The 14,720-nt window shown below is 37.6% G+C and overlaps 1 protein-coding gene across 2 annotated transcripts in view; it reads right to left on the bottom strand.

Moving 5' to 3' along the window:
* The window catches only part of LOC112595633, a 74,503-nt gene that overhangs the window by 31,407 nt on the left and 28,376 nt on the right, over positions 1-14,720 (bottom strand). For both annotated transcript variants that reach the window (XM_025340913.1, XM_025340912.1), the window contains exon 2: positions 1,515-2,901. In XM_025340913.1, coding sequence (XP_025196698.1) covers positions 1,515-2,891 — 1,377 coding nt within the window. In that variant the 5' untranslated portion in view covers positions 2,892-2,901. The remainder of the gene's footprint in view (positions 1-1,514; positions 2,902-14,720) is intronic.

Genomic DNA, 14,720 nt, shown 5'->3' on the forward strand with positions numbered 1-14,720 from the left:
CATTTTATATTTAAAAATTTTACGAAATATAATTTAATATATTTTACACATGTAACGCATGAGTACTTTAAAATAAATTTACACGTGAGTAATATTTTAATGATTCTTGTATATAGGTAAGTTAATATTATATTAACATACCTACAAGTTTGTAATTTGTTATAATTTATTAGAAAATCCTATACGTAATAAAAATATTTTAAATTATAGTATCTTTTTGAATAAAAATTGCGAATTTCAGGATCATATATTACATACGATGATCATTAACGTAAATTTCGAATCGATGCTAACACGTTAATTTATTAGTTATTTTCGTGCCTATATAAATCGCAATGATCGATATCGTTACTTGCAACGTCATAACTGGTTAAAAAATTACAAAGAAAAAATCATTTGTTCGCCAAAAGTGAAACCATAATTTAATTATTTGTTTTTACATGAATCTTAAAACTAATTTTATGGCTTGGAATAAATCGTAGATACCCATATTATCGTTAAATGATTAATATTAAATTAGTAAATAAGAGTTCATAAAAAAAAATTGCAATAACTAGCTTAAAAAATAAATAAATGTAATTATAATTCTGTAATCGTAATTCATGAAATAATATTACGGAAACGTATTATTAACGTTAACATAGGTAAAGATATTAAATAAATGTACTCTGAATATTCATTTAAGGAAAACATTTTTTTTTTTTTTTAATATTATATATGTATGTATAATACATTATTCTTTTTACTTTATAACAACGGTTCTCAAACTGTGGTACGCGAAAGACTTACGCGGAAGGCCGCATGGTGGTAGGATTTTTAATCATCAGTGGTACGCGACTGATTGATAATATACTTAAGTGGTACGCGAAAAAAAGTTTGAGAACCGCTGCTTTAAAAGATTTAAAGATCTATACCGTAGGCATATCTAGAAGTGGAAGGAAAGGATAAAATTATATCGAAAATTTCAGGGTGGCAATAGTAACTCCCACCACCACAGAATACAACCCCGCCGATAATTTAACAGTCAATTGTCTGATTACATCCTATAAGCGAAAGATCACTATTAATAATAAGTACCAAACTATATAGTAGAAACAATGAACATTTGAATATTTATGACGATGAAATTAAATAAAGGTGTACCAATATATTATGAATATTTTGGCGGAAATCGACGCATGCTTCAAATCGAAAAAAAAAATGAAAAAAAATATTACCGACGCGTAATATTTTATAAATAAGTAACGGTCATTTTCGCTGTTTCAGTACCACGTTTATGAGCGTAGCGTGGGGCATGGGGGGGCAAGTTCCGCCCTTGTGCTTTAAACTAAATTCTATTTCTTAGATCGTTAACGATTTTACTACAGAGAAAAGGCAAAAAAATGACTCCCCTGATTAAAATCCTAGCTACACTCGTCTAATCTTAGATCACGTTTAATAGGTATCATTATATTAAATCATTTCCCAATACATAATAATATGGCAATTCGCCGTTAAATTATAGGTGTACGTACCTCGGTGCCGTCAACTGCTGAACCAGGAGCATCGGATGCGCCCACCCGGTACCTGCGGCGGTTGGTGCCGTTTGGGGGGAATACACCGCCTACCGGGGGAACGTGGTGATTTGTCTCATGCACCGTGAGACTCTGCTTGATGTCGGCCGAGAACGAACAGTGCGAGCACTTGTACGTACCCGGTGCTATGGTGCTGTGGTTGCGGTTGTGCCGGTCCAGGTTCCACTTGTACGGCGTCCGGAAGTCGCAGTCGTCGCACTTGATCATCGGCATCGTGTGATACTTGACATGTTTGGTGTACCGAGCTCGCATGTGAGTTACGTAGTTGCATTTCATGCACCTGAAAAATTTCTTTTTCAGGTGCGCCGACTTCTCGTGTCTGTTGACCAGTGTCCGGCTGTGGCTGCCGAACGGACACACGGAACACCGGATAAATGTCACAGACTTGTCCTGTTTGTACGACTTCTTCTGTTGTTGGGGTGGTGGTGGCGGCGCCGAAGATTGCGGTGTTGGTGAGGTGGTCTGCAACAACGAGACTGCGGGCACACAGTCATCCACGTCTACCGAACCATCGTTGCTAAAGTCCACCTCGTCGTCCGGATCGTCTACTTCCTCTTCGTCCTCTTGTTCTTCTTCTCCGCCGGCCTCTTCTTCGTCCAGCAAGTCTTCGTCTTCCTCAACATCGACATCGGCATCGGCTTCCGCTTCAACTTCCACTTCGGCTTCTACTTCGGCTTCGGCTTTCGCTTCAACTTCCACTTCGGCTTCTACTTCGGCTTCGGCTTCGACTTCCGCGTCGACTTCAGGTTCGTTCTCTTCTTCGGCATCAGCATTGTGTTCTTCGGATCCAGATTCATCCTCAATACCGGTCACCACTTCAGTCTCCTCGACATCCACGTCCTCTACAATCACCAGCTTAGCAAGATGCTGGTCCGTAAACTTTTCGAAACGTTGCACCCGAATCCGGACAGGCGGCACCAGGAGTTGCTTGCCGTCGTCATCGAATCCGGGGTTCTTTTTGCCACTTTTGTTGTCCATCTGGTGCACCATCTGCACGTGCCGCTGCAGCTTCTGACTGTGTTTTGACGCGTACAGACAGTGCGAACACTCGTACACCTTGAGTCGTTCGGAGTGTACGTTTTTCTGGTGGTGTAGAAAGCTGCGTGGGTTCTGGGTATAATACGGGCACTTTGCGCATGCGTAATTCCGCTTAACCTTACACTGAGGCAGTAGGAGTTTTGAATCCGTCGCCGACGACGACGGTGGCGCGGATGAAGACGACTGCTGCTGAGAATATTTTGGCTTCGGCCCGGGCTTTTGATGTTGCACATCATCCGAAGAAGCGGCTGACGGAACCGACAAGGCCGTTTTGGCCATTATAAAGTATCTGTAAATTAAAAAAGAAAAAAACGTAATGTATCAATGTTGATTGAATCCGTTTAAGTATTAAAATTAAAACTTGACAGTCGTTGTGGACGTCATCGTACTATTTATATATTATGAAGTCAATGCGCGTACAAATTTATCCACTTAATCGCACTGACTTTTACGACGTGTACCTACAGTTCGTGGTGGGATACGACCTTAACGAGTAAAAATAGTGCTTGAGTTGTGGTTATTATTGTTATAAAAGTCACACGTATGTCCGACAGCCACTACACATCATATACTGCAGGATATGTTATTATTTAACGGCTGACGTTCGAACGCGTCGTTTTATGAATAATTATCAATATGTATTTCTGATCAGAAAACATGAAACTAAATTGTATATATACGACGTGACGCCGGCAGAAGCTGTGCGCCGCCGTGCATTCTATAAATAACATGGCAAAGAAGACTACCCGCTGTTGCTGTTGGTGTAACACCGTTCGCGAAAGTCCCCCGACGACAGCGAGGCAAATATCGATGTCAAGGAGGCGCGGCTAAGCGCAAAACCTTGGCGTATACACTGCAGTACCAGTAGTACAAGCAATGTATATGATGTACGACCAACTATATATATATATATATATATATATTTATATATAGTATACATGTTTCTATGTAGGACATATTATTATTATTATTATAACCACGTTATACCATACGAGTGCACGAGTGCGTTTCCGACAGAAATATATCTGTCGATGAATCTCGCGTTGATAGAGACGAAACGAAGCAATGACGAAAACTCTAGTGACTATTATTACATCGAGCCCTGCAACTGGACGGCGTCGCATACGTAACCTTGGTGATCCGTTTATTATATTATACTGTATATAGGGTGAAAAAGACAAGGTATGTACTATCTGCTGTGGTGAGAATCTAAGCCAATATTTATTTTTATCGTTAGATTTTCAATTCTTTTTGGAACGATCACGATTATAATAATTATATTTCGGTTTATTACATTTTTTGTATTTTTACATGAACGCAACTACGAGGCGTAACCGGTTAAATCAATATTAAGTACGTATAAAAGTATGGTAACGAGTCTGCGGGCGGTACACATTCAGCAATGTTTTGACGTACGAAAGTCATCTACACCGCATATACATTATTTAAACATTTTACATCATCGCATAAAGTTTTTCCGGGAAAAACTGTTTACGTAGGAACACTACACGATTTTCTTGTGTCAGTTTTTCGAATCACGATGTAACATTTGTTCAAGTGTGTATAACAAAAACAACGGATGATGTGGCGCGTGCGCAAGAATTAAGTCGATATATAATATTATTGACGTCACTGCAATTGTGTAAGTAAAATAAATACAGTATAAAGTGCACTATAAACTCACCAATTAATATGGTAGTAAAAGTTAAGTTAAATAAAGGTATGACTAGAAACAAAATTCTGGAGAGACGATGACTTTTATTCTTATAGAACCGCAAAGGCACAATTTTAAATGAACAAAATATTCATAGGTAAATATAACAATAAATTACTGGTGTGACTATAAAATCACTAGAACTAAAATAATTAAGTATAAAAATGTAGTAACTAATTATTTTGCAATTAAATCTATTTTATGAAATTAGTCGTTCCTGACATCTAGGTGGTTTATTGGCAGAACTCTAAGTCAGGATTATACCTAGGCACTAAGCACTTAATCGTAAGTGTCTAGACATAAAATTGGGTTTCATGTGGTATAGAATTGAATACATTTAACACGTATCGGTAACATGTTACCAACATGTCTTACTACATACGAAACACGACAAACCACGGTGTATTGGAAACCCGGCTTAAGTCTTGTAGGATACAAAATAATATATAAGTATTGTATGTTGGTATCACCGATTACATGGTATTCTAGTGTAGGCATGCCGCATGTGTGGTGATTTTTTTTAATGTATAAAAGTTAAAAGTTGAAAGTAAATGATATAATAAATGCGTAAGCACGCAGTCACATAATTATTTCCATAAAAATAACAATTAATAAATAGGTATTGAATTTTAGGTACTAGATGATAACAATAAGAATTTATTATTGATTCAATAAATATTAAATTGAATAAGTGTATTGATCTTCGTTAATTTACATGTGAATAATGATTCAAATTTTCAAACCAATAATTTACACGTATTATTGTGATAATATTATAATTGTATTTCAAGTGTAGGACAAGATCTAGCTTTGGAACTTTGTGGATCATCTCATCTCAGTGGATATTTTTAGCAATTATCGACATTAAAAAAAAAAATTTACACATCATAATAAAAATTAACATATACGCTTAAAAAATACTTTTTAAAATTAAATAAACAAAACCTTACTTATATCTAACAATACCATCAAAACTCACAATACATAAACAAGTACAAATAATTTATATGTTAAACTTATTCTTTTTTAGTTAAAAAAAAAAAGAATCAATAACATACAGTATTTATTCATATTATTATATAAGTATAAAAAACAACATATTAAAATAAATATAAGAATTAGTTTGTAGGAGCCAGGACTAAAATAAAATCGAAAATAATTTGTAGATATTTATTAGAATGGCTGATGACCAGATGAAACATGACGTCACATTGTCGCATAGAATAAATTGCTTTTTGCATACTGTATTTATTCTATGAGTACCTAAGATCAGTCACACGGGTTTTCCATTACAGAAAATTTCAATAATTATTTGTACTCCCAAATTCAAATGATCGAACGAAATAATATAAATATAAATAAACAACAAAATCAAACATAAGAAATAATTGAATAATATTTTTAAACATCGACATTTTTACAAATAATTGTTGTCACCCACTATATTAGTTAAAATATCCACTGTCTCATCTGTTGTTTTATATTTATTGGAATTAATGGCACCATTTCAGCAGTTCGAATATTCTATATTATATAGTATAGCTGTATATTGTTAGTTTGTGCGTATGTGGTAAAATTGATAATGGTATGAATTAAACAAAATCAGAAGTACTTGTTTTTAGTTTCAATAATCGCTGTTAACAGTATTTTCTGTCTTTATACTCAATATACGGGTCACAATCGAGATATAAAAAATGAAAAAATGTATCGATTCGGGCCGTTATTGAGCGATCTCCTTTTATATGATAGAATATACCCTCATAATTTATAAAAATAAACGATAATATTATGGTGATTTCCGCGTTATTCGAAGTTAGATCGGCGCGAGAAGAAACGACGACCACGTGGCCTGCAGCATTATGTATATGAACGACGTTTTTCTGCGTTGTGTACGAGACCGCGATTTCGGGAAGAAGTCTTGTCGCACAAGTTCTGGTGCTGTCGAACCCACCAATAGTAATGGCCACAAGCTGCGCGCTTACGGTTGAAAGTTAATTATACGTTGTGCATCGCATTTGCAGCAGCATCAGAAAAAGTTGAATGCAAACGCACAGATGAAAGAAAATCGTCGTCGCGGTCCCGTCGAGCTGCACATATTATTATAATACGCGAGTTATTCGTCGTCATCAGCCGCTCATACACAGATGTACATACAGACTGCATCTGCGATGACAATATGAAGATTACTATTACGATTGACAACGTTCGCAAGACTGCAGACGGGACACGGCAGAGGTTTCCATTTTAATTATACAAGACGAATCGTATGTGCGCGAAGAACGACGATGACGGACGTCGCACATCGTTTTGACGGGGGGAAAAATAAAAGAGAAAAGCGATAGGGTCGGTCGGGTGTCGGCGTTAAAATCGATGACCGTTCAGAAAAACAAAAACGTCTGAATTCGTCGTATGGTCGTAACAACAACGGTGACAATAATAAATGATATTACAGTAAACCGGCTGCATAAACATCCCACTGCAGCGGCAGCGCACTGCTGTTTCGCAATATTAAACAATTTACACATACCTATGTATAGGTATATTACAATACATTCGAGTATGTGAATATTACAGCAGTATTATACACATAAGTGCGAGTGTGTGTGTGTGTGTGTGTGTGTGTGTGTGTGTGTGTGAACAATCAGTGCCAGCGGCTAAGATATTTTTTTAAATTTTTTTTTAAGAGTGCCTATATTCTATAATATGTGCTTTTCGAAACGAGCAATCCTGCAGCGAGCACGTCGCACACACGAGACTGGACGTCGACTTTCTCTCGCCGAAAAAACAATGTAGGTATAAAAAAAAAAGCGGCGGTCGAGGATGGCCAGATGATGACGGATCATCGATAAACACTCAACCGCGGTGACGAAACAACACGCGTCGTTTACGACGACAATATCGATCCACATTGCGTTAGGTCGGTACATGATGATCATGTATAATATTATAGTATTTATACTTTACAGCATATTATAGCTGTAATGGTTGCGACGGCGTTGGTAGCGATGGTATTCGGCATACTCTTGTACATAAATAAAAACAGACGATACTTCTACTCTGATATTTGTTACATTTAAATATAATAGCAATTCAAGTTCAAGTCCCGATTACAACATATTATACTATGATAATATATTGTATCAAACAAAACGAAAATATTTTTGATTCAAATATACGCGCTCTATAATATATATAGGTATATAGCTAAGACTCCTGCAACTGCCTGGGTTACTGCGTATATTATTATGGCACACATATATAACTAAGTACTCCGTCATATTATTATTATTATTATTATTATAATTAACAACAATAATATATTTTATGAAACCATCCATGAACCCCTTTCCCCCTTTTCTCTCCCACACACAACCGTTCGCCGAATCCAATTTATTTCGTTACGATCATCATCATTATCATCATCATCGGAGGAACCCCTCACCATTATATTATATATAGTCGCGTCCTACAAGATTAATAAAAAGATCAGAATATAGAGCTGCATTGCCCATTTTTAAACGCCGGGAATACACATATGCAAATGACGAACGTATACATACTCGATGATAACGATTAGTCAAACACTGTTATACACACACACACACAAACACACACACATACACACACCGACGTGCAGAGACATAATATTAATATTAATAATAATAATAATAATAATAATAATAATAATAATAATAATGTAATATAATATACCAACAATTATTAAACAGAAAAATATATGTCGAGCGGTGTTCGGGCATAGATATGGTGCGTAGTAATAAGTAGTATCTAGACGTGTACGTATAATAATATATTATACACTTACACACAGTATCGTTGTAATAAAATTACCGCCAACGTTCGGAGCCGTACTGCACACACGTGTGAGCTAATAAAACTATGTCGTTATGTCGTTTTATTTACACACGCGCACACACACACACACACACATGCCTACTGTGTATGTATAATATTAATATAATAATTATATCGTACGTAATCGTTGCCTCCTCCACATCATCTCTACACACAAATACACAAACGCGCGCGCGAACACAAACACACACACTCGCGTCCTATGCGTAATTGATTTAGAGTTTAGATGGTGATATCATAACGATAATATGATATAAGTGTTGTAACCGTATACACGGTTACGCTTTACGATATTTTCGAGTTATATTATATTCTATAATAACATGTACTCGGATATTTTTATGAATATTATTGTAAAATTAGTGTTTGTACGCGTTACACAATAATGTTAATATTATAATGTAAAGAGACTTGATGATCCAATGGTATTATGCACGTGTACAGAGTAACCTGCGCGACGGATGACGTGTTTACAAGTCACGATTAGACGGCGGCGGCGATGATATAGCGTTGGCGCGAAAAAGAAGACCGTGCGAGAGTAATTAACTGTAGTGCCTATATGATATCGTACTGGTTACGCGGGACAAGGAGAACCGGAAGACGCATCGTGGACGACGCACGTGGTATGCGCGCGAGAAAGGAAGAGGCGAGCGAACGAGTTTTCTGGAGCGGGCAGAAACGGTCATCGGCGGCGGCCACTAAATATAGGTCTTTGACCTCGTCGACGACGGCAGTGGCATACACACATGGTCGCGGACGAGTCCGGTGTGCAGGCCGCGATGATATGGCGCTATAGGCCGCCGAAGACAAGTCTGACGTCCGCTGAAGACACACACGACGACTGCGACACACTCGGCGCGGTGTCAGTTTTCCGGTGACGGTCGCGGGTGTCTTCGTCGAGTGTCCGCGCGCGTCGCCTAAACCGCCACGGCGAGTATGGGAAACCGGCGGAAGGCCGCAACGTGGCCGCGGTCGACGCGGCTGCTTTTTACGCGTCGGACGCGCGCCCGAACCGACGTCGCGCGTAACACGACGATCATCTCGAGTCGACGTGCCGGCCGGCGTTGTCCTCGTTCCACTTCGCGCGCGCGCGAAAGAGTGAGAGCGACCGACGACGTCCGCGCGGCGCTGCCGCTTTCCGCCGCACCGCACACACACAAAATCTCGGCGCGCGACGTACGTGTTTTCGGTTTTTTTTTTTCTTCGGCCATACGCACAATCGATACATCGGTTTTCAAAGAGACACGTGTGCGGTACGCGTACATAAGCGCACGAATTCACTGTAATATTTATACCTGACGGAACCGTCGGACACGTCCCGAAGGAAAAACGGGCGTCCGTGCGTAGAAACGCTAGAGTGGCCGCTGCGGTGGTTTCGCGCGTTCGGCCCGTAATCCTGCAGGCGCTGCGGCGCGCGGTTCAGGGCCGAGCGCGCCTTTTGTCTCTCGTCATCGTCCGGCGGCGAGCACGGTACCTCATCGCACCGCCGCGTGTCGCCGATGGCGGCGGCGGCGGCGTCGCGAGTACGACGACAATAATATAATATTATTTAGGTCACACGCGCGCACGCCGTAATCGTCGTTACGGGTTTGCGAACGCGTATTATGTACACGCCGTCGTTAAATATTTATGGGCTGCGGTGCAGAGGTCTCGCGCGTTGTTGATCGTCGTCATCGCGCATAATATACAGTCATCGCGTCGTCGTTTCAAATCTCTTCTCCGTCGTCATCGCCATAATCGTTATCGACGAACCCGTCGACGCCTCTCGCAAAGTTATATACCGCTGTCAAAAAGCTCAAACTCTCGTGCTCCTCCGGTAATTACAGTAATAACAACAATGTATTAAGGCATTTTACTACTACGATAAATCACGAGTCTCGTCCGGCGATAACTGAACGAGCTCTGAGCATACCGAGTTTGACCGTTCCCGCTCTTCACGGGCATATATTATATGCGGTACATTCGGCAAACGAAATAAACCCGCCGCGGAAGAAATTCCACTTATTATTAATGTTATAATCATATCAAGATGGAGGGGACACCTCGTGATGAAATTCTTCTGTGAGGCCACCGAGTTTTATATTTTTCATGACCGACGACGACGACGACAACGTTCAAGCGGTTTGCGCCACAATATAAAAGAAACGTGATATATAAGACATAAAACCGCAACGATCGATACTTTATTAATACACGAGCAAAGTATATAATAAACTAGACGGTTGACTATCGGTAACTCGAACTTTGATATCTCGAAATAAGTCGTCGGGTACTTATCGAAAATTCTTACCATCTCACTAAATTGGTTTTTGATATCTCAAAATTGTCAATATATAACTTGAATAACGTTTTTCCCTTTGAACTTCAAATTACATGAGCACCTAGAGGCGTCAGCTATGTCGAAATATTGTATAATATACTACTATGGTTTATCTCACTCGCAATCGCGAAATATGCGTTGGAAGCTGTGAGCATACGCGTTCAGAAATCAAACAGATGCATAGAGTTAAACCATGAACAACTTTTTAAATTAAACTCTACGAGGTGACCACTGACCATGAGAGCATATGAGCATCAAAGTATTGAAACAATAAACAGGATTATATTATTTTCCTTTGTAAAATGAAATAAGTAGTTTTCTCAAAAAAAAAAAAAAAAAAATACTTTCCATTTTTTTGGGTTTAAAATCTTCTCACTATTAAATAGTTATTTAAAATAAAATAATAATTGAATATTTATATTTATATTTATACATTTAATTATATTAATATTAAATCATTTAAAAAATAAAATGGTTATTTATGTACTACATTTTAATTTGAAGTTATTATAGTTTTAATGTAAAAAAAAATATATTTTTATCACAATCATTTTTGATTTTTAATCATTTCTTAAAAATATTATAGAATAATATTTATGGTCAGAATATGAAAATGACAGGTTTTTATTAAAATCAATGAGAAAGTGAATCTTATTTTGATAGCGAATACGGACACGGACACGGACGGATACGGACATACAGTACCTATCTCATTTTTGGAAGAAAACAGTCACGACCGAAATCCTGCGACGGCGCGTTTAAGGTGTCATCGTCGTCGTCCCGCCCCACACACCGCAGAACGCTCGGAAATAGACCATCGTCTACCTGGCGATGGATATAACGGCGACGAGAGCGATCTCCGCGCCACAGTTCTTGCCAAACGGCGGGGACACACTTGGCCGCGGTTCTCGCAGAGAGCGTTTCGCGGCGGCGCGAAGATAAATATTTCGAGCTCGCCGAGTCCGCGGCTCAAACATGCCATAGAATCTACCGGAGAGGAGAGTGGCGGTCGTACTTATATATCACATAATATAATGACAATACGTAATAACTTAATAATATATACATATAATATGGCGATGCGACGACGACCTTGGCAAACAATTTTCGTAACGTTTCCTACTGTACATAATATATACTCGAAACCTTCGTTGCAGCCGTTTATCACGTGCAATAATAGTAATATATCATATCGACATTAGAATATTATATATAAATATAAATCGCAGAGGATGGGAAAATAAAAGCCAACACGAAACAAAATAACTATCGCACGAGTAAGACCTTACCTTCTCGCGACACACAACTGCTATATTTAATCATAATATTATTATGTGTACACGGCTAGGTGCTGTGTTTATACACCATATTTACAAAATATTTTATGTTCAAAAATGTGTTTGCGTTGTACTTACGGATCTGCACGGAAAAAAATGCGTATAATATTTAATCACCATTATTTTTTACGAACGCGGTCGTCTAAAAACGAAACAGTTTCGGATAGATAGTTGGAACTATACCTTCGAAAATAGCATTTTCCCGACAAACAACATAAAACATTAAAGTAACTACAGTGTTAATGGATTTCTGGGGCATAACCACATTTTCTTATGAGTGGATGCAATCGATGATCAAAGTATTGCTCACTACGCATCTTCATAATAAATAAATTTAAAAATTGTATTTAAATGTATTCCCATCATACGAGAACCTAAATGAAATAAATTTTAAGTTTCAATATAATTTTAATAGTTGAAATACATGAATACATTTTAAATGTATATTTTTTTGGTTGTTATTTTATTTTTGCGTCTTTATAGGGATTGGAAACGGTGATCTGTACTTGTCTAATACACGCGCAACATAGATAGAATTTTACCACATTTTTGATTTTAAATTCTCCAAAAATTTAAATTTGTAAATTTTTTAATATAATGTTTTTAGGATTTTGTCGCATAAAATCAAAAAAATAGAAAAATCAATCTTACATAGACTTAACGAAAAATTCAAATTTATTTTAAAAATTCTTATAACTTCTTATATCATTTGAAATAGAACACGTCTATAATTCTACGTTGTGCGTGTAATGACAGAAAATCATCGTTTCCAATCCACTTAAGAATGCAAGTTGAAATAAACGATTAAGATGAAAACAATTTTAAAATAGTTTGTAACTTTAGATTTTAAGAGGACGCTGCACTCGCATGTGTTATCTCTGTCTTACATACATACAAATATACTAATATACAACTTAGGAAATTTTCGTTCAGTAGGATCCGTTTTATGCTCTTAGCTTTAATATTAAAGTAAATTTACCAAATAAGTTCTTTAAGTATCAGATTACTGGTTGATTTTGTGGACTTAGTATTAGGTCTAAACGATGTTTTAGAAAATTTTAGAAAAAAGTTAATAATAAATGAAAATTATATTAATAATGATATTATTAATATATTTTAATATCAATTTTCTTAATAATTTGGTACCTAAATTCCTTCCCCCATTTGTGCATTATTATAACTCCGGGTCACGTGCGTTTATATGGTTATAAATCAAAAATTCCTATAATATTATGTATTAATACTATGTGCTAAATAATGTCTCATATGTGTCGTGTATCTATCGAAGATATTTTATATTGTACACTATTACTGTGTTACGATGCTAACGGATACAAAGTCACGGCGATACGACGATTATTACCGGCCGACCGAGCCTTGGCGAGTGCGATCTTTATAATCGTTTAACGCTACAACCGCTGTATCACTGTATCGTGTCGGTGGTTAGAGGGGGAGGGTGATGTCAGTAGTATTTGGGTAGGAGGAAAATAGACGGATATGTTTACTGCTACATTTTCGTCGTCAAGCAAGAAACGACGGAAAAGGAGCGGCGGCGGCGGTGACGGTCTTCTCGTCATCGACGTCGTTGCTCGTACGCGCCTAACTTACTGTGTACACATAATGTAAAACAGTGTAATGTATATTATTACTATTGTATATTACTATCGCCGCCGCCAACGTTGCATTTTATCTAAATACAAGATGTGTCATCTCTACTCAACCAAAGAACGCGTGCAGCGCAACTCAAGACCGGAAAACCATTTGATTATTTAAAACAATAACATTTAGATATTAGATCGTATATATGATCGCATTCAGGTCTAGGTTTTAGTATAGGCGTACTACTGTTGGGCGATCAAGCTAAAATGACACACACTTAATAGTTTTACTTTCGGCAGAGAATTCGTCGACCTTCCACGGTATATTTATTTAATATATTATATTGAAACATAAAATCACCGCGCTGACTGGAGTGTTTTGCGCAATATTATTATATAACGTTACAGCACTCATACAATCTGTACTTACGCACGGTGACGACACGTTGGTTTTCGGCGTTTTCGCGCTTGAAGATAAAAGTATAATATAATATATAGTATAATCATTATAGTATGTGCTGGCAGGAAAATGGAGGGGGTTCTAGAACCAAACTAATTTCGTACGAAAGTCGATATAGGCGTTAGCTCGGTAAACGGTACACACCGTTGCTGATGTTCGCAGTGTATGCCGCCAAACAAAAACACACACACATATGCATACAATACGCACGCGTGTTTAATTGTCGTCGTCATGTCAAGCTTCATTAGCTTTATTATTAGCGTTGCTTCGTGTATATATTATTATTATAATGAATTGAGAAGGAAGACGATACAAACTACTCTGTGCCAAGGCCGCAGCCGCCAAAACGTATATCGACGGTATATTCTAACAACAATCCGATCATAGTACATTATATATATTATATCGCACCAAATGGGCAGGGGCAACGGGAAAAGTAAAATCTGACCACGCCATCGATTGACTTATAACATTCAATTTTACGTTTCGTTGCGACTTACGATGACGTCCGATGAGTGGGTACATAGTCAGTGATGCGCAGCACGATCGCCGAAGTCGATTTGGAAAATAACGACAGATGACGTTCAAACGGAATAGATTCCGTTTGAAACAGATTTCACTTTTCACAATATTTCGGTTTTGTTTGAAAATGCGTTGATAGAAGTCCGCGGTATTAGACGAACTTTTAACATAAGATTAAGCTTATTGAATTTAATATGTTATAATGACAATGAACTATGTGAGAAAATTTCATAAAAAATTAAAATTATCTTATTATCGACTTTTACTATATCATATTATTTTGT

Source organism: Melanaphis sacchari, unplaced genomic scaffold (genome assembly GCF_002803265.2).
Source record: "Melanaphis sacchari strain LSU unplaced genomic scaffold, SCAv2.0 Contig28_pilon_pilon, whole genome shotgun sequence".
Classification (NCBI taxonomy): Eukaryota; Metazoa; Arthropoda; class Insecta; order Hemiptera; family Aphididae; genus Melanaphis; species Melanaphis sacchari.